The 20,657-nt window shown below is 42.2% G+C and overlaps 1 protein-coding gene across 6 annotated transcripts in view; it reads left to right on the top strand.

Annotated features, from left to right (window-relative positions):
• The window catches only part of C2H8orf34 (chromosome 2 C8orf34 homolog), a 328,896-nt gene that overhangs the window by 70,904 nt on the left and 237,335 nt on the right, over positions 1-20,657 (top strand). For all 6 annotated transcript variants that reach the window (XM_033934937.1, XM_033934938.1, XM_033934940.1 and 3 more), the window contains exons 2-3: positions 15,311-15,458; positions 19,536-19,661. In XM_033934937.1, the coding sequence (XP_033790828.1) occupies positions 15,311-15,458; positions 19,536-19,661 (274 nt within the window). The remainder of the gene's footprint in view (positions 1-15,310; positions 15,459-19,535; positions 19,662-20,657) is intronic.

The raw sequence follows: 20,657 nt of genomic DNA, 5'->3' as shown, positions 1-20,657 counted from the left end.
AAGTAACCCTTCTATTCTCCCCCCCCTCCTTGGGCCTACTAAGGTACCTGGTAGTCCAGCGGGGGTCTTTGTGGCAGGAGCACAGTCCTCTCACTCCTACCTCCTCGTGGCTACTTTTTAAAATAGCTGCTGTGACTTCTCGCAACTACTCGTGACATTTCCTGTAGTACCGCGAGCTGCCGCAAGAGGTCACAGCAGCCTTGAGGAGGCAGGAGTGAGAGGGCCGTGCTCCTGCCACGAAGATTTTGTTGGACCACCGGGTACCTGAGCATATCTGGGGGGGTTGGGGGGAATAGTGGGGTTCAGAGGGAGATTAAAGGGTCAGGGCCTTGACAGAGAAGATAACCTTGGCTTTAGGTTGGGGGAGGGGCAGGGGAGGGAGGAAGAGATGAGAGGTGCAGAGACCTGCAAAGGATTGGATGGGAGAGAAGCTACACCTTGCAGCTCTTTATAAATCTTGGGTCAAATAATCTGGATAAATTAGCTCTTTGCTGTAAAAAGGTTGACAACCCCGGTTCTATACTAATAACCTAATTGCATTCTATAGCAACAAATATTGCAGTTCTTGTTTGACCACTTCAGCACTGTCAGGGTAGTGCCAGGGTGCATCTAAGGCGGAGCTAGAAATTACCTGGATACCGGTGATATTCAGGCCTGGTACCCGGATAACTTCTGGCTGCATCTGAATACTCAGATATTCATTGCCGGTATCCTGGTATGGCCGGCTACTGAATATCCGGCTTAACAACACGTACTGACCGCTGTGGATTAAATCTTACTCCCATAGTATTTAATCAGAAATAGAAAAGCATAAAGAAGTCTAGAATAGCTATTGTGCTTTGCAGAAAGATGTCTCTCTACTTCAGTGTCATTCTACTCAAAATTGAAAGAAAAAAATTATATGCCGGATCAAGTCTGCACCTACTTCTCAGTTTTCATGCTGTCTAAAATAATTTGTTTCTTGTGTGATGCATTTAAAGCACTCAGCATGATGGAAGATGAGTCACATGATTAAAAAAAAAAAATCCTGACTCAATGACTTCAAATTAAAGATCCGCACAGTAGAGTAGTGGGCAATATGGGTTTTCATATAGCTCTTGAAACAGTTCTGCTATGTGGCTTTATTAGAAAAGATACATCAAAGAGAAGAAAAGAGATTGGAAATGGGACTAAGGAGTAGACAGGAGGGAGGTGGATAACTATTGTGATGTTAGAAAATGTAGCTTAGCTCATACTGCTTATTGGTTATCATGTCAGGTCTTTTATCTTCTGAAGTAGAAGTGCTGGAATATCTTATGGTAGATTATTTTCAAGGATATTTCTGTGAATAAAGCAATGCTTTGCACATGGAAAATGGCCTGTTACAAAATTGCCCACTTGATAGATATGTAAATTACATACATACAACCTTTATACATGTAAGTTGTTAGGAGGTGTTCTTGAGGGAAGGATCAGGGTGGTGGTTGAATTTATGTAAATACTTTTAAAGGTTTAAATATGTGCTTGTAATTTAATCCAGAAAATCTGTGTGCTTCAAATACAGTAGCAGTCTCTTTAGTTTTTTGGAATAATTTTCAAACCCAAGTGTATGTGCTTTTGTGTACTTTTGCTTTGAAAGCCTGCAAAGTTCACATGGGAAAAATATGTTCTTACTTGTTATCCACGTACATAGTTATAAAATGACCGCTCAGGTGTGACATAGCCACGGGGGGAGGGGGATGCTGGGAAACTGGCTTCCCCCTCCCCTCCCCAATTTGGGTTTAGCCTCCTCCCAAATTATGGCACTGTAGTCATTGCAGGCAAGGATTGCCCGGAGTGCTCATTTAATATTAATGACCTAGTAGTTATAATATATTTGCATGGCAGAGTCAGAGTCTGCCAGGAACCTCGGAAAAGACTACAGCGAGCCCTTTTGAGAATTGGCCGGTAGAATACTTCCACGCTAAACTGTCTGGAACTGGTTTAGCGACCATCGTTAAAGGCGCAGTGGGTTTTGAGAATCTTCCCCTGAGTTTTGTTATTTAACAAAGACCCTGATCTTGTTAATACTTTCTGTCCAAGTCCTATAGCAGCCTGACTTCTGATTCTGATTATTAATGTATGTATGATTTTATGCACTTTGTATTAGCATTGAAAATTTAATAAAGTTTTTTTAAAAAAAGAACTGTGTGAGGCCTTGTTATCTGCTTCTCCCGAATTGATTATTGTTGTCGTCTTATCATAGAATTCAGTTGTTTGACAGATTGTCTCTTGTGAACCCATGCTGTGATCTGCTTATTTAAAGGTGCTGTGCCATCCTTTTTCTTTTTAAGCAGTTTTTCCATAGTGTTGATCATTACAGATACTAGACTGTAATTATTTGTTTCCCCCTTTGTTCCAACTTTTGTGGCATGCAGCAGAGTAAATACAGCCCACACAGCCCTTGCCCTGCACCTTCTTGGCTCCGTCTGCCTTCCCATTTACATGTCCCATCTGGGCACTTCTCCCCAAGCACAAACTATATCACCTATCGCAAAAAAATCGCGAGCGAACAGTTCTAGTCCCAATTTCTCAACTAACTACCTCCTTCTCCTGACCACACCGACCCTGACTCCAACTGGCACAACTGGGTAACCCTTTCTGAATCCACTTACCACGCTCTTGCTCCCCTCTGTACTAAACCTATCTCCCACTCCCGCAAAGCTCCCTGGTATCTTCCATATCATAGGGAACTGAAGCAGAAATGTCGAGCACTGGAGCGTAAATGGAAAAAATCGAAATCCCCTTCTGACAGACAATCCTGGAGAGACAATATCAAGTTCTACAACACGGTATTGACAAAAGCAAGAAAAAATTTATATGGTGACAAAATCACCAGATCAAAAAACCAAACTAGTTCAACATCTGGCGTAGTCTAACCTCAAAAAGTGACTCCACCTCCCCCCTCTCTTTACCATCTGCTAACGACCTAGCAAAATTTTTTACCGATAAGATAATTACCATAAGAAGCTCTTTCCCCCCAACTATCTCCTACAACTCTCTACCTCCCAATGACTTCAACCCTATCCCTGCTGATAGATCCTGGACTGCCTTCGAAACAGCCTCCGAATCCCAGATCTCTAAACTCTGTCTCAAACTGAAATCATGCAAATGTATCCTAGATCCTTTCCCATCCTACCTTTACGATAACATTCCTGCGCAGGCCATCTCCTCCCTCACCAATCTTGTAAACACTGACCTATCTGGCCTGTTCTCTACAGAAATAGGACACATTGCCTTATCCCCTCTTTTGAAAAAAGCTGATCGACCCCTCATCACCATCGAACTACCGCCCCATAGCAAATATCCCCCTCCTAGCCAAACTGCTTGAGTCCATAGTCGCTACCCAGCTATCTTCTTATCTAGAGAGATTCTCCATTCTCTTCCCCTATCAACATGGCTTTAGACCCAGCTTCAGCACCGAGTCCCTTCTTGTCTCCCTAATATCAAAGGTGCAACAACTACATTCTCGAAACAAATTTGCTGTTCTGTTACAATTCGACCTTTCTGCTGCTTTCGATGTCGTCCACCACGACATACTACTCTATCAACTTTCCGAGATAGGAATTGATTCCACTGTTCTTAACTGGTTTTCAAACTTCCTCCGCTCTCGCTCCTACACTGTCAACTCTAATGGCACCATGTCCACTCCTTGGTCTCCTTCTTGCGGAGTCTCTCAGGGATCACCCCTTTCCCCTATCCTTTTTAATATCTATATGTCCTCATTGAAGCTCTTCCAGCTTTCCCCCTTTGAAACAATATACACATATGCCGACGATATCCTTGTCCTTCTTGAAACAGACCAGAACCTCACCAACCTCCACGATAACATAACATCCTGCATAAGGAGACTCCACTCCTGGTCCCTCTCGATACAGATGAAACTAAATAAATCAAAAACAAAATTACTCTGGCTCGGCCCAAAGTTAGAACACTTGCCCACCCTCTTCGCACTGCCCTCAGGCTCTGCCTTACACCTTGAGTTCTCAAGCAAGGTCCTCGGCATCATTATCGATTCCTCTCTCTCTCTCTCTCAACGACCACCTCAACTCCTTGACAAAATCATGCTTTTTCAGCCTCCACATGCTAAGGAAAGCAAGACCCTTCTTCCACCAAAAACATTTCGCCATCCTTGTCCAATCCATCATCCTCTCCAAACTTGACTATTGTAATGCCATTTACCTTTGCTTTCCAAAATTTGTGAATCACACTAAAATCTTATAAGAATAGGCTGTCACACAAATATATAATCGCATAGCCAGGTATTTCAGAGAGAAACCAGGGATCTCAAGTGCTCCCAGCCAGAAGCCCGATGTATGTTACAAAGCTAGTGGCTTATTGGGTGAGCTATCATCGGTCCCGTTTATACTCTCTATACCAGTATTTTATAGTTGTTTTTGTCTTTTTATATTTTTATATATACATTTTTGTATGCTTTTTTATGTGCTCTTTTCTACATTTAGCACAGCTAAATTACTGATATATTGCTCTTCCGTTTAATGAAAATTACTTAGCTTTCATGTTCTTTGGATGAAAGTATCATATATCAATTTTCTTTTCAACAACAATGGAAGATCTCCGTTTCGCTCCTATTCATTAAACAGGAGCTTCATCAGGAAAACGCCAAAGGCAGCACTGTTAACCCCCTGGCGCTGCACAAATATCCGAGCTGATATATTGAAGAGACTGCTCCGTACAGAGACCCAAGCACCTTAAAGGGTCAAGCCACTAGCTTTGTAACATACATCGGGCTTCTGGCTGGGAGCACTTGAGATCCCTGGTTTCTCTCTGAAATACCTGTCTATGTGATTATATATTTGTGTGACAGCCTATTCTTATAAGATTTTAGTGTGATTTACCTTTGCTTAACAAAAAAAGCCTCCAAAGACTCCAGCTTATTCAGAACTTGACAGCCAAGCTGATTTTTGCAAAACGTAAATCTGACCACGTCTCCCCACTCCTGGCCAATCTTCACTGGCTCCCAGTGATCTCCAGAGTCCAATTCAAATGCTCTTGCCTGGCTTTTAAGATTATTCACGGCATCCTTCCTTCCCTAATCCCACTTTCTTTCAACTCTTCGTGCCCTTATTCCACCAGGACCGCCCACAAATTAAAACTATCCTTCCCCTCCCTTCATGGTATTCTCCATGCAGGTAAACTAGGAAAATCACTTCTTTTCAAAATCACAGGTCTCTGGAATGACCTTACTATCCCGCTGCGGAACCTGAGCTCCATCCATTTATTCCACAAGCAACTAAAAACCTGGCTCTTCTCTAACATGTAATTTCTTTTACCTTACTTTTCCACTCGATTTATAAACTTATGTAAACCTTTTCCTACCCTTTCTCATTTTAAGTTCTTGTAAACCGTGCCGAGCTCTACTTCCGTGGAGATGATGCGGTATATAAACTTAAGGTTTAGTTTAGTTAGTTTAGTTTAGGATAACTCCATCTTGGACAGCTCTGGTGACTCATGAGCTAAAGATGCAGAGTGCAGCACACATGCTGGGAGTGTGTGGGGCAGGGGTTAGAGCTACAGCCTACCCTGAGGCTGTGGGTTCAAATCCCTCACTGCTCCTTGTGACCCTGGGCAAGTCACTTAATCCCCTCATTGTGCCAGGTACACTAGATAGTTTGAGCCCACCGAGACAGGTAGGGAAATATGTTAAAGTACCGGAATGTAAACCACTTAAGATCTAAGTGGTATATAAATAATAAAATAAATAAATGCTACTTCCCATAAAAAAGTGCTTACGTACATCTCCTGCTGTTATGGAACCTAGCCTCACAATAAGAGCTTCTGATTTTGTCTGGGGATTTGAAGGGTGCTGGGATGTAAGAGAAGGGCAGTTGGGGTAATACTTGGGCAGTGTGTATGTGTATTAGGGGGGGATTGTGTGGGATAGGATGTGTATATATGTCACTGACATCATAGTAAGTGTTGGTAGGTTGTGGGCAGAGGGAGGGTGTGTATGTTTGTGGATGAGGGGTGGTATGGAAAGAACAGGTTGTGTGTGCATGTCTCAGTAATGTGTGTATAGCTGTTGAAAGGGTTTGTAGTGGATGAAGGTTTGTATGGTGGATAAACTGCATAGAGTTAACAGATGAGAGCTTTTTGTATTACTCTATATACGTTGAAAAATGTTGACTTCAAAATCCCATCAATAAGCCAGAGCCATCTTATCTATGGGTCATTCTCATTGGTCAATGTATAAGGACATTAACCCACCTCTTATGGTAAAACTAATTCTATGACTGCAAAAAATGGCAAATCAATGTGTTGGTTCCACCACAATACAATTTACCTTCAAACTAGATGAGAACAAAGCCTGAGAATTAAGTGACAGTGCTCTTAGACAATACATCTTACAACTGTTCTCAGCAATCATTGGCCTAAAAATACCTCCCAACACCTTGGTGTAACTATTTAGACACACCTAGGCACATTGAGCACGTATAGAAAGGTTGATTAAAAAAACCCAACAACTCACTTATCTGCCTGAAGTCGAAATCAAAACTCCAAATGAAGTGAAATGCCTGAAAACTCCTTAGTATGGACTAATTTATCCAACTGACATCCCAACAAAAGATCTTTTTTTCGCTGATACATTCAGCTGCCTCAAGGGATTACAGTACATTCGTCAACCCATGCATAGCTGTCCCCACAGTGGTGACCAAGAAAAAGAAACTCGAGTTTGCACTTCTTTATACAATCATTCTCATTGGTGCCATAGCACTCTTGCTATTGTTAGCTATATTGAATATGATAGACAGAAACTGGTTGTGTTGAAGCTACTTTAGAGACTAGAGTCAGTGTTAAATATGTTCCAGGTGTAGAAAGAATTTTTAATTCAGGGAGAACTTGAACATTTTTCAAATTTAAAGAGAAGAGGTTTGAAGGTAGTGACAAGTGAGACTAGAGATTGATAAAAATTAATAATAGTGATTATTTAAAATCTGCAAATAATTAAATTATCTGACTAGTTAAAAGTTAGTGCTGAGTATGTATATAAAGAGGAGGGCATGCCTGCAGGGAAGTATGCATGACAATTATTAGGTGATCTGGAGACAGCTACAGCTAAAAACCATTTGATTGGCTGATGATTCAAGCAGTAGGTTCAAAGAAGATCTTTACCTGAGACATAAATGTAGAAAGAGTTGAGTGAAATTCATTTTATTTTCTTAAAATATTAGTGTGAATGCGCACTGAGAAATACTGATTCCTAACTAAAACATTCTCCTTGTATAGGAAAGGTGATTGATTTTTTTCTAGAACAATTTGATTTAGTAAACTTGCCAAATTTAGGCGAGAAATAAAACTGAATTGAAGACTTAGCAGTGAGGGATAAATACATAATCTTCTGGAAAACTGGAAGAAGCACAAACAGCATCAACGCAGGTGCCATAAAGCGGTAAAAGGGGCCAAAAGAGACTATGAGGAAAAAATAGCCAAGGAGTCGAAAAACTTCAAGCCGTTCTTTCGATATATTAAGGGGAAACGACCCCCAAAGGAAGCAGTGGGACCGTTGGATGATCATGGAATAAAGGGAGTGCTAAAGGAAGACAAAGCTATTGCCGATAAACTGAACATGTTTTTTGCATCTGTATTCACCAAAGAGGATATACACAACATACCAGAACCCGACAGGTTATACGCTGGAGGTGAAGACGGGAAACTTGACAAGGTTGACGGTCTGTCTAGAACAGTGGTATCAAACTCAAACCCTTTACAGAGCCACATTTCAGATTTGTAGGTCCTTGGAGGGCCTCAGCTAAAAATAGTTAATGTCTTATTAAAGAAATGACAATTTTGCATGAGGTAAAATTCTTTATAGTTTATAGATCTTTCCTTTTGGCTAAGTCTTAATAATAATATTGTCATTTATAGCTAAAGAGACATATGATCAAGGAACTGTTTTATTTTACTTTTGTGATTATGATAAACATACCGAGAGCCTCAAAATAGTACCTGGCGGGCCGCATGTGGCCCCTGGACCACGAGTTTGAGACCACTGATCTAGAAGAAGTATGCAGGCAGATTGATAGGCTTAAGAGTGACAAATCCCCAGGACCGGATGGCATCCATCCGAGGGTCATAAAAGAACTGAAAGGGACTTTAGCTGAACTACTTCAACAAATAGCCAATCTGTCAATAAAATCGGGAAAGATTCCAGAGGACTGGAAGGTGGCAAATGTTACGCCGATCTTCAAAAAATGTTCGAAGGGAGATCCAGGAAACTACAGACCAGTGAGTCTGACCTTGGTGCCGGGAAATATGGTAGAGGCGCTGATAAAAGACCGCATCATTGATCACCTCGACGGACACCGTCTGATTAGGACCAGTCAGCATGGCTTCTGCAAAGGACGATCTTGCTTGACAAACTTGCTGCAGTTCTTCGAGGAAGTAAACAGGCAGATAGATAAGGGCAACCCAATCGACATTGTATATCTGGATTTTCAGAAGGCGTTCAACAAGGTTCCGTATGAACAACTACTTCGGAAGATTGCGAGCCATGGAATCGAGGGTGAAATACTCATGTGGATTAAAAACTGGCTGGCGGATAGGAAATGGAGGGTGGGGGTAAATGGACAGTACTCGGACTGGAAGAGCGTCACCAGTGGGGTGCCGCAGGGCTTGGTGCTTGGACCTATGCTCTTCAACATCTTTATAAACGATCTGGACATAGGTACAATGAGCGAGGTGATTAAATTTGCGGACGATACAAAGTTATTCAGAGTAGTGAAGATGCAGGGGGACTGCGAAGATCTGCAATGTGACATAATCAGGCTCGAGGAATGGGCATCAACATGGCAGATGAGATTCAACGTGGATAAGTGTAAAGTGATGCATGTCGGTAACAAAAATCTCAGGCATGAATACAGGATGTCCGGGGCAGTACTTGGAGAGACCTCCCAGGAAAGGGACCTGGGAGTTCTGATTGACAAGTCGATGAAGCTGTCTGCGCAATGTGCGGCGGCGGCAGCAAAAAGGGCGAATAGAATGCTAAGAATGATAAAAAAAGGGATCACAAACAGATCGGAGAAGGTTATCATACTGCTGTACTGGGCTATGGTGCGCCCTCACCTGGAGTATTACGTACAGCACTGGTTGCCGTACATGAAGAAGGACATGGTACTACTCGAAAGGGTCCAGAGAAGAGCAACCAAGATGGTTAAAGGGTTGGAGGAGCTGCCGTACAATGATAGATTGGAGAAACTGGGCCTCTTCTCCCTTGAACAGAGGAGATTGAGAGGGGACATGATCAAAACATTCAAGGTACTGAAGGGGATAGACTTAGTAGATAAGGACAGGTTGTTCACCCTCTCCAAGGTAGGGAGAACGAGAGGGCACCCTATAAAGTTGAAAGGGGATAGATTCCGGATGAACATAAGGAAGTTCTTCTTCACCCAGAGAGTGGTGGAAAACTGGAACACTCTTCCAGAGTCTGTTGTAGGGGAGAGCACCCTCCAGGGATTCAAGATAGGGTTGGACAGGTTCCTGCTTAACAAGAAGTGCACTGGTAGGGCTAGTCTCAGTTAGGGTACTGGTCTTTGACCTGGGGGCTGCCGTTTGAGCGGACTGCCTGGCATGATGGACCACTGTTCTGTCCCAGCAGCGGCAATTCTTATGTTCATATACTGAAATCTAATGATCTAGCTGTTTCCTACTGACTTTGTTCTGACTGCTGCTGAAATTTGTGAAGTTGTGGGTTTGCAAGGGTGGGAGGATTGAGAGAGAGAGAGCAGTGTTGGATCTAAATGTAGAGGGGAGGGAGATGGAGAGAGGGAGTAATATGGGTCCTACCCTTGACTTATACACGGGTGATAAAAAAGCCTAAAAAGGCTTCATAAAAAGGGCAAGGGGATAATTTTGAAAGTATAAATTATTACACAACCAACTGTCCATCCATAAAGGTGGAGGGCATAATTTAACCCCTAAACATATATATTAGCAAGGTAATTTTATAAAGACATTTTCACACATATGTGGGCTGTTCATAAAATTCTGACTATATGTGCATTGACATGCACTTTGTTGACAGGAGTATACAGGGGAAGAGTTTGGATGGAGCATAGTGTATAAATTCACCTGCAGACTACAAAATACACTCTCAAGCAGGTGTAAATTTCTGCGCTTGCAGTGTACTGTAGGTACAATTTTTTCAGCTGATGTGCATAGGTGCTTTTGATTCTTGATAAAATGGTGTCTTAAGGAAGCATCTATTTGTCCTCTTATCTAGGCACTCTCTTGAAAAAAATTACCCTCTAGAAGCCCATGGTCCTCACAAATAGCAGGTTTAATTTCAAACATTTGTCTTAAACATTTCAAGCTGAATGTGGATATTCAGTGGCACTATTCAAATGAATAGTGCTGTATTGCCAAATATGTATATGATTTGAAATCATCTAAGTTAGGTGTTTCAAATTATGCATTGTCTGAGGGGCTGAATATTGACTTTCATATGTAATTCTTCTGATGTTAAACTAATTCATTTACCACATTAATAACAGGCTTATTTGCATTGAATGATGGAAAACATTGTTGATTGATATATTAAAACTCATCCCATATAATTCAGTGATGACCTTTATTAATTTTGCTTGTTTAACCCAGTCTTATCTACCCATCGTTGACGATGCATTGTTCTAATGTTTCCTTCTTTTTCCAAATCATTTATTTCTGTTAATGCCTTTTGAGTTGTATTAATTATCTTCCTGTTGAAATTCACTGCCCTTGAAGCAATACCAATGAATCTTTGTGTCAGCCTAAAAAAGTTGCCCTGAAATCTCTAGAAAACTATTGATAGTTACTACAAACTGGAAGGCTCTGTAATAATGATTTTCTACCTTTTTTTTGCCTATTAGTAAAGAGAAATTCAATTACTCAGACTTATTCTTTTCAGCCTTAAAAAATACTATAATGTTAATTACATAATTTACTAACTTTTTATGAAACAGCATCTTTTTTTAAAGCATTACCTCAAATAAAATGCTATCACTTCAATAGCAGTACCTGCTGTGGGAGTTAAATTAAGCCATGAGTTTTCAGTGAGGGCCACAAATAGGTCTGTTTTTCAAGGCATCCACAGCAAATATAGTATCTATACAAACCTATCTGAAAAATATAGGACTCCTTTTATTAAAATCATTAAGTAGTTAACACAGGAATTAGTGCTTTTCATAGTTAGCATTTCTCCTGTTAATGACACTCGGAGCCAAATTTACATTGTAATATATAAAATATAATACAACTCACCATAATGCAGAATCAATGGGAATACTGAACTTGTTTCCCTGCAATTGGACTGTTCCATCTGGGAGTGATGATAGACAGTGACACACGAACTGTGTTCCTTATGTCTTGTCTACTCCGTAATCTCATTGTTGCTAGGGTTAGCATGTGGGCTTACCTAAAAAAAACTGTGACTTAGTAAGCGTGGGACAGAGGCATGGACAGAAGTGGTCACCTTGCAAACTAATGTACAAGCAGTCCCTGGCTTCTGTTTTTAAAATTGTTCTTAAGTTGAATTTGCGTACCATGTGACCAAGCCTTTCTTCGTCTCTACTGCACCCCTGTATCTCCACACTTTCATCAGGCCTTGTTTCTTCTCCACTGCCCCTCCACATCAGAGCCAAGCCTTCTCCACTGCCCCTCCACACCAGCAACAGACCTTCCTTCTTCTCCACTATACCATCACACCAGCAACCGGAGGCATTTTCTCTCCTCCTCCGCTGCTCCTCTGTGCCTCCACACTGTGTGCCAACATGCACTGGTCCCTTGTGCCTCCACACCATGTGGCTCCAGACCTGGCCCCAGCATTAACTTTTCTTTCATTTCTTGAGTTCAGGCATCGGACTGCAGGGGAAAGCTCTTTTTTGCCACTATAAAACAGCTGGTTTTTTTGCCAGTGCCAGAAAAGATGACATCAGCTGTGCAGCCCGATTCGGCACTGGCCATGGACCACTACCGGTCCATTGCCCGGTGGCTGGGGACCACTGTTCTAAAGGGTGCTCCAGGCTGAGCGCTTTAATAGAATAGCACTTAGCTTATGTTCCAGTACCCAGCTTTGGATGTGAAGAATTACAGCATTTGAAACCTGGTGTTTCTATGTAACTTGGGTGCACAGCCCCCAAATTCTATAACGCTGTGCATAATTCTTTGGAATGCCCCTGACCCACCATGCCCCTTCCATTCCCCCTCCCTTGGATTGCATGCGAGAGGATTTGGACACAGATCTTTATAGAATCATGTGCAGAGCCTATTAAATTTCAATAATGAACAGCCAATTTATTGATTGTTAATGGCTTGTTGACTAATTTATTTGCTTGTGGAACTCAGGACTGCATGCAACTATGGATTCCCAAATTTGAGTGCCATTTATAGAATCTGTAGAGGTTAGTACATGCTAATTCTGAAGTGGAATGGGGCAAGAAATGAGCAGAGCCTGTGCCTTGCAATTACAGTACAATACCATTTGTTAACTGGTGTGCATTATCTGCTGTGTTATCAATTAACACTACCTCAGGAGGTAGTTTCCAGTACATCTGTGCTATTTGCATATGCAGTTAATACATGGTAGTGTGTCTCTACGTTAACTGTATGGGAAGATGCTAGACATACCTCCAACAGATACCACAAAGGCATTAATTTTTGATGTTACTGAACAGTGGTTGCAAAATTGTGATGTGCTTATTAAAAGGAGTCCATGGTGTAAGAAGAAGGATAATATGTATAGTTTGGTTTTCCTTTTTAACATGGTCAGCTTTGTGCCCCCTTCATACTCCGAGGACTTGGAAACTAGAACCCTATGATAGTGTAGATGGCAGCCAGGAATGGAACCTCAACAAACACAATCACATAGAGAATTGCAAGTAAAACAAAACTTTCCAGTCAATGTTCATCTAATGGCAGTCATTGGTCTTTTTTGTTTTTAGCACTACCACCACAGGCAGAATTAATACCAGATATTTAGTTAGGCCATATATGGACAGTGGCATTGAAAATATGGGGCTAATTGCAGTTTTGCTAGCTGCTAGAGCTCATGAGGGCCAGTTTTCAGTCAAGAGCGGCATAAGGGATGCCGGTGTCTTCTGAGTCCCCTCCCTTCCTCACAAGCATACCCTTATGATACCCCTCCCCCCACCCCTGGAATTACACAGCCCTCCTTCCAATCTTGCTCCTACCCCCCAATGAAACAATACCACCTCCTCCATAACTCAGGAGAGGCACCCCGAGGCCTACCTAAAGTCTCTGGTGGTCCAATTGGGGCGGTGAGCAAGAGTGAACACCACTCTCTGGATCCCTTTTATTGTGTATTTTGGACTGAAATAAACACCCTTGATTTTATCCTACTGGCTCTTGGTAGAAAGCTTTTTATCCAGTCCCACTGTTTCCTTCATCTAAAAAATGGCTGCCATGACCTCTAGTAACATGAGGTTCACTGTCATTTTCTAAGGTCAGGAGTGAGTTGGGCTAGCTTCTTCCCCCATCAACCAACTGGACCACCATGGACTTTAGGTAAGCCTGTAGGCTGCTTCTGAATAGGGGTGGGGGTTTGAGGGGGTATGGACCATGGGGTCTGGACGGGAATCTAGTTATGTTTGGGAGGTGTGAGAGAAGGGGCTGTCTACTTTTGGGGGAAAAGGATCAGAAGGGAGACTGTGTGCTTCTGGGTAGGGGTGGGAGGGAGGGGGGATGGCAACATATTTGGCTAGAACCCTGAGGTTAACCAGGGCACAGGCTGATAGTCAGACTTGTGCTTGATGAACTCCCCACATAAAGGAAGGACCTCCTTTTGTCTGTACTAAGTTTAGTTGGTTCCGAGCTGGTTAGTGGACTGAAAATCGCCAACTGGATAAGCTTCCGCTCCGCCCTAACTCTGTCCCTGGACCGTCCATAAACTAGCTGGATTTTGCATGCATGGGTAGTGGGGATATTCAGTGGTTAAGTGCCTCTGAATAACCTGACTAGCCCTGCACAATTTAACCAGCCAGGGGCCTTTCCAGGATGTTTAAATTATGTTGAATATCTACCCCTCTATTTAAATACAATGTAAAAATTGTTCCCTTCACAAGACAAATAAGTTGAGGATCAAACTCTTTTGGAATCCAAAACCTAATCTTCCCTAATCTTGACAGGCTCCACAGTCTGTGTGTGCCATTTCCCACAAGTAACTTAACTGTTCATCTGCATTATGTGTCAGACAACACCCAAAATTCTGTGTATAAAACCCTACATCTCACTCTTGAAATTAGAATCACTCTTAGATTTGTAGAGCTATGCATCAGCAAAGGAGTTATCATGACACTGATAAAGTAGATTGGAGTTATTTTGCACTTTTGCAGATTTCTGTGACTGACTGTGATTGGAACCCATGGTTCAATAAACACACTCAGAAGATTGGAAAGTGTAAAATAATAGATCTTGAATAGTCTGAATTAGAGCTGTACCAAATAGCATAGTTTACTATTGAGAAATATTATTCAGCCAAATATGAATAATCGGCATTGAGGGTTTTTTTTTTTTGTAAATCTTTATTAATTTTCCAAACTTATAAGAAAAGCACATTAAACTTACAAAAATAAATGATCAATTATTTTCCCACTCCCACCAAATTTTTTTGAAAAAGTAAATACATACAAGAAACTATCCATAAATTCCCCGAATCAAATTCCAATGCAAAGCCCTCCCCCCCCACCCTGGATATGTATGTTTAAAGGTCAATAAAATAAAGTCATTTAGTCAATGGCTCCCAAATATCCATAAATTTCCTGTAACGCCCCTGCTGTATGGCCATCAAGCTTTCCATTTTAAAAGTATAACATTGAGTTTTTACATAACAAATAACGAAGCAATGTGAAATCAGAGATCAAATATTTTTCAGTAGGCTATAGCTCAATAGAGCCCTGGATTAGTCATATTTGAATTTAAATCACTGGACGAATATGAATAAAATATCTGGGGCACTACTTGGGCTGAATCAAATATGAATATTCAGTATAGCCCTATTCTGAAGTCATAATTGCATTTAGTGAGTATGGAAAAGACTGCATTTGCTTTATGGTTGATAAGAACATAAGAATTGCCGCTGCCGAGTCAGTGGTCCATCGTGCCCAGCAGTCCACTCCCGCGGCAGCCCCTAGGTCAAAGACCAGTGTCCTAACTGAGACCAGCCCTACCTGCATACGTTCCAGTTCAACAGGAACTTGTCTAACTTTGTCTTGAATCCCTGGAGGGTGTTTGGCTATCACAGTCTGTGGATATAAAAACTGGAAGTTTTCTCTCTTTGTAGGAACTGATGACTAAATTAATAACGGAGACTCCTGACCAACCGATTCCATTTCTCATCAGCCACCTGCAGAACAAACAGGGGAATCATGGCCAGCTTCAGAGAACACTATCTGGATCAGCAGCTCTTTGGGCAGAGAGTGACTCACCAGGTAAATCTTTGAAAGCAGGGATACTTGAACCAAAAAATAAGATTCCATCTCTTAGATTAAATCTGCAATATTGAGGTTTAGGTAGGCAGAAAAAAGTAATGTACTTCAGAAGCATGTGATTATCAACAACCATTTCAATTATGTAATAGCAATGTGTTCATAACTATTTACTTAGATTAACTGCCTTTATGAAGAGATTCACCTAAGATTGTATATGGTAGTTGTAGTGTAGGGGTGAAGAAATGAAATCTTTCTACTGTACTACAGATATGGACAACTTTAGGCATTTGTAAGGTCAAATTGTGTATTTTTTTGTTCATTCAACTTTCATGGCTTTCTAATTCTTCTAATCTTTGTCATAACATAACATATTTTTTGTTCTATAAGACGCATTTTTTTTCCACCCAAAAGTGGGTGGAAATCTTGGTGCGTCTTATGCAGCGAAGATACAAAATTTGTACCCCATATCGTTGTAAAACACCCCCCCGTCACCGCCGCATCTTTTAAAATAAACACACTCCTGCTGCTGTCATACTTTTTTTAAACAGCCTGGTAGTCCAGCGTGTATCCCTCCCTCACTAGATGGCTCTCGTACTATTTCTTGGCCAGTGGGGCACAAATCAGGAATGTAGATGTCAGGAGCAAGCTTTATGCGCTCCTGCTTGGGCCTGCACCACTTTCTGTATGGCTTGTGGGACTCAGAATTGACATCGGGGGTAAGGCTTCTGGGCCAGTGGTGTGCAATCGCTGCACCTGCCTGGCCCTTCCCTTCCTCTACTTGCAGTGAGTGACCAGTAGCAGCAGCGGCGGCGGCATCAAGCAGGGGGCAGGTGGCGGTCTAAATAAGGTAATGGGCGGGGGTGGGGGGTGGGGTTGGGTATTCACTCCATAGGATGCACCCTTTTTTCCACCCACTTTTTTTGGTAGCTTGAGATGGGAAACAATATTTGAAAATATAAGGCATTAAATTTAACACTCATTTTACTTACCAAAACATTGAGTTTCCTACAAATTACTTTGTGAGGAGTCTGTAGGAAATTACTGCTCCCTCTTAATAGAAAGCCCTCACGGTTACAGAGTCACCTTAAAAAGACAGGCCATAGAGCAGGGAAGAGATGATTCATCAGGTGCAGAGCATGAAGGACATGGTCAAGGCCGAAGGACATAGTCAAGGCCTCAGCACAGATCAATCAGAGAAGCCCTCTACCCTATGCCTCCACTGCAGAAGTTAGATCTACCAGGTATATCAGTGACAGAAAAAGAAACACAGATGGGATAGTATATCTTAGGAAACCAGACGGGAATTATGTAGAATCGGATTCCAATAAAGCCAAACTATTAAATGAATACTTCTGCTCAGTCTTCACCTGCGAGGCGCCAAGATCCGACCCACAGCTGCAGACAAGGGAAAGCTCGGAAGACCTTTTTTGAAATTTCAAGTTTACGCCCAGCAGTGTCTACTATGAGCTATCAAGACTCAAGATGAACAAAGCTATGGGACCAGACAAACTATACCCCAGGGTGCTTAGGGAGTTGAGTGACATCCTGGCGGAACATCAGTGCTCTTCAATCTTTCCCTAAGTACAGGAAGAGTCCCGTTGGACTGGAAAACGGCTAACGTCATTCCACTCCATAAAAAGGAATGCAGGACGGAGGCAGCAAATTACAGACTGGTGAGTCTCACATCGATAGTGAGTAAACTTATGGAAACACTAATCAAACACCAATTGGATACAATCCTGAACGAGGAGAATCTACGAGATCCCCATCAACATGGATTTACAAAAGGAAGGTCCTGTCAATCCAATCTGATCAGCTTCTTTGACTGGATAACAAGAAAGCTGGATATGGGGGAGTCCCTGGACGTCGTGTACTTGGACTTCAGCAAAGCGTTTGATAGCGTCCCATACCGCAGGTTATTGAGCAAGATGAGTTTGATGGGATTAGGGGAAACATTAACTGCATGGGTTAAAGACTGTCTTAGAGATAGACTTCAGAGGGTGGTGGTAAACGGTACCCTCTCCAAAACGACGGAGGTGATCAGCGGAGTCCCGCAGGACTCGGTCTTGGGCCCGATCCTATTTAACATCTTTGTAAGAGACTTGGCTGAGGGGCTTCGAGGTAAAATTACATTATTCGCTGATGATGCCAAACTATGCAACATAGTAGGTGTCACAACCCCAGCCTTAGTGCTAAGCTTGTGCCAGATAGATCTCCTCAAGACCCAGGCCTTACCCTTAAGAGGGCTGACCAATGTAGCAGCTCCAACTCAGACAGACAGGTAGGCTCTGAGTTCAGATTGAACAACCAAGATCCAGAACCCTGGGGGGAGGAGGAATATTGGGAGAACAGCCAGGAGCAATGGGAGGTGCCTTGCAGAAAGGGACAGCCTAAGAGGCAGGCTCCTAGCTCAGGGAGCTCACAGCTGTTGAGTCTAATTAAGTCCGAAAGGAAAACTCAGCAGAAGCAGCAGGTTGCCCTTCCCCCTCACAGGTTAGGGCGTGGCCAGCTCAGTGCTTTAGAAGCTGAGCTGAGGAAGACCAAATCAGTCTACTCTGGGCCAGCCCAGGAAGGAGTCTCGAGGGACTGGGCTCCTGAATTGCAACAGAGCAATGAAATTGAAATGGTGGATGCAACAACTGTCCCTGAGACAGATCAGACAGCCAGCACTGATCCCATAGAGGCTATGGACACTTCCATGGAACCAGAGGAAATCTACATAGATCAAAGTTAAGTTGGATTTCCTTACTGTTTGGTTTGTTTTTGAATCTTGTTTTCTTTTGGGCTGTCTGGAAGCACAAGTCCTGTGCAGGCAGCGTGAGCATTGCTAGTTGTGACACACCAGAAAGATTATGCTTGCACATGTGAGACATGACCTTCATGAGCCAAGTATGACAGTTCTTATGGGATAAATTTTAAACATGTTCTGCATCTACAAAAATCCAATTTGCTCCCAACAACAGGTGCAAATCGGAACTACACAGAAACCATTTGCAAACAGAATAGTGCATTCAGTTACAATTACCAAATTAAAAATAAAATAAAACCATGTTTCTACATGTGCTTCTGGAAATTTTGGGCCTGATATTCAAAGCAATTTAAGCAGGCATAAGAGACTCCTTCTCACTTAAATTGCACTCAAGTGGCCAACTGGTGATATTCAGCGACACTTAACCAGGCAGTGCCACTGCATCTCAACGCTAAAAGGCCATCTGGAAACCAAGGAGCAGAGGGGCTTTATGGAGACAAGAGTTGGAAAGGAGTTGGCAGTTATGTGGGTGCCAGCAATATTTAGTGTCCTTTCTCACATAGGACCATACTAAAAGCAGTCCTAACTATGCCTGCTTAGCTATATGAGTACAAGTACGAAGTATCAGCCCAAAATCACACAACTTCCAGGTCTTCCCTCCCTCCCCTGAACAAGTTTAGGACCATCCCTTTGACCTTGAACAATTGTAATCCCCTTGAATGGAATAGCCTACCCGAATAAGGAAAGAGGTCAGGTAGACCTCCTGGAAGTTCTACACAGCCTTGTTGCTATGCTGAGGGAGAAGTTGGGGGGGCGCATAGGATTAGTGTCTCAATGGGCTACTTGTTCTGTCATAACAATAAGAGATCAGCATCTGAACAGCCTTGTTGCATTAGACATAAGGGTTACAAGATTTGCTGAAGAGGTTAACAGGCTGAGCTTTTGATGCAACTGTAGAAAAGCTTTTTCACTGCATTTTCTTGCCTCCTTTCCTCATTCCTCATTTTCTCACAGCGATATGACAGTGAGAAGGTTAATGCACCTGTATTTAGAGGATAGGAGCTTAAAAAGTTTATTATCCTCCTAATTTAAATTGGCATATGCTTAATTCATGTAGGCAGAAAATGTATCTGCTCAAATAAGCTGGTGTAAATGTGTGTGGGTGATTCTCCTGGGACAGAACATATTTACGGTACTTCCACTTTAAAAAATTGGGAAAGAGGTGAGGCGTGAAAAGTACATATGCACTCTTCACCTGTGCAAGTAGTTATCAAATTGCCCTCACAGAGTTTAATTTGGCAATGAACAGTTGCAATATTTTTCTGCAGAAAACAGAAGAAAAGAATTCAGAAATTATGATAAACCCTGGCAAGCAAATGCAAAGAAGCCTAAAAAATCAAAGAGTGATCTGGCTGTGTCTAATCTTTCTCCACCATCTCCAGAATCCAAGACATGTAAGAAGGTTTATATAATTTATTACTACTTAATTCATGTGCAAAAAATGTAATTTGACTTTTACTTTTTATCTTTCTATTTATAAGTATCCTAAACTAACATTTGTCCCAAATGTTAATTTAGGCTACTTTACACCAGTGTCTCGCAAACTTCGCGAAGCCGCGGCACACTAAACGTAGTGGCCATGGCTCGAGGGCATCCAGAAGTGCACGGACATTGACACAATGACATCATGTGCATGCGTGATGTCATCGTGTTGATGCTTGCGTGGAGGCCCTTCAGATGCGGTCCTGAGTCGCTAATGGTGAGTGCTCGAAGAGAAGAGGTACGGAGAGCAGGAGAGGCGCTGGCTGACTATCTACAGGATGTGCCTCTTGTCTGTAGGCAGTCAGCCGGTGCCTCTCCTCATCCCTGGCGTCTCGTAGCACACCTGGAATCTTTGGTGGCACACTAGTGTGCCATGGTAGACAGTTTGCGATACACTGCTTTACACTATAGCAAAACATTTCTTCATGAGTTCTGGAATCGATGCTAATGTCTGTTCAGTCATAAAGGGAAAACTAGATTTCATCCACTAAAGTTTGCCCTTGAACCCATGTGGATTGTTGTTAGTTATTATCCACCCAGCATATGAGCAACATTTCATTTTTCAGGATATCTTCTAATAGGTTCTCTGGAAGTAATGTTAGGTTACTCATTCTATGGCTGCCTGCTTCTGTTTTGATCCCTTGTTGAATATTATTTTATTTCACTTGATTACTTGCCACTTCAGAGGTACGATGGTATAGTTCAATCAAACATAATCCGAATAATCTGTACCAATTTACCCAAACCCTGCCTACTCTACTTGCACAGCAGCTGGAACAGAAGTAATAACTTGGTCAACTAGTCAGGCTTTAGCTTTTTTCTAAAAGGTCAAATAGCTCTCCAACCAAAGCATGATAGGGGCAAGATTCCTCAAATGGGTCTCCCCCATGAGCACCCCCCAAAAAAAA

This window comes from Geotrypetes seraphini, chromosome 2 (genome assembly GCF_902459505.1).
Source record: "Geotrypetes seraphini chromosome 2, aGeoSer1.1, whole genome shotgun sequence".
In the NCBI taxonomy this organism is placed as follows: Eukaryota; Metazoa; Chordata; class Amphibia; order Gymnophiona; family Dermophiidae; genus Geotrypetes; species Geotrypetes seraphini.
Note: the sequence above shows the minus strand (reverse complement) of the source record. Positions and strands in the feature narration are given on the sequence as shown.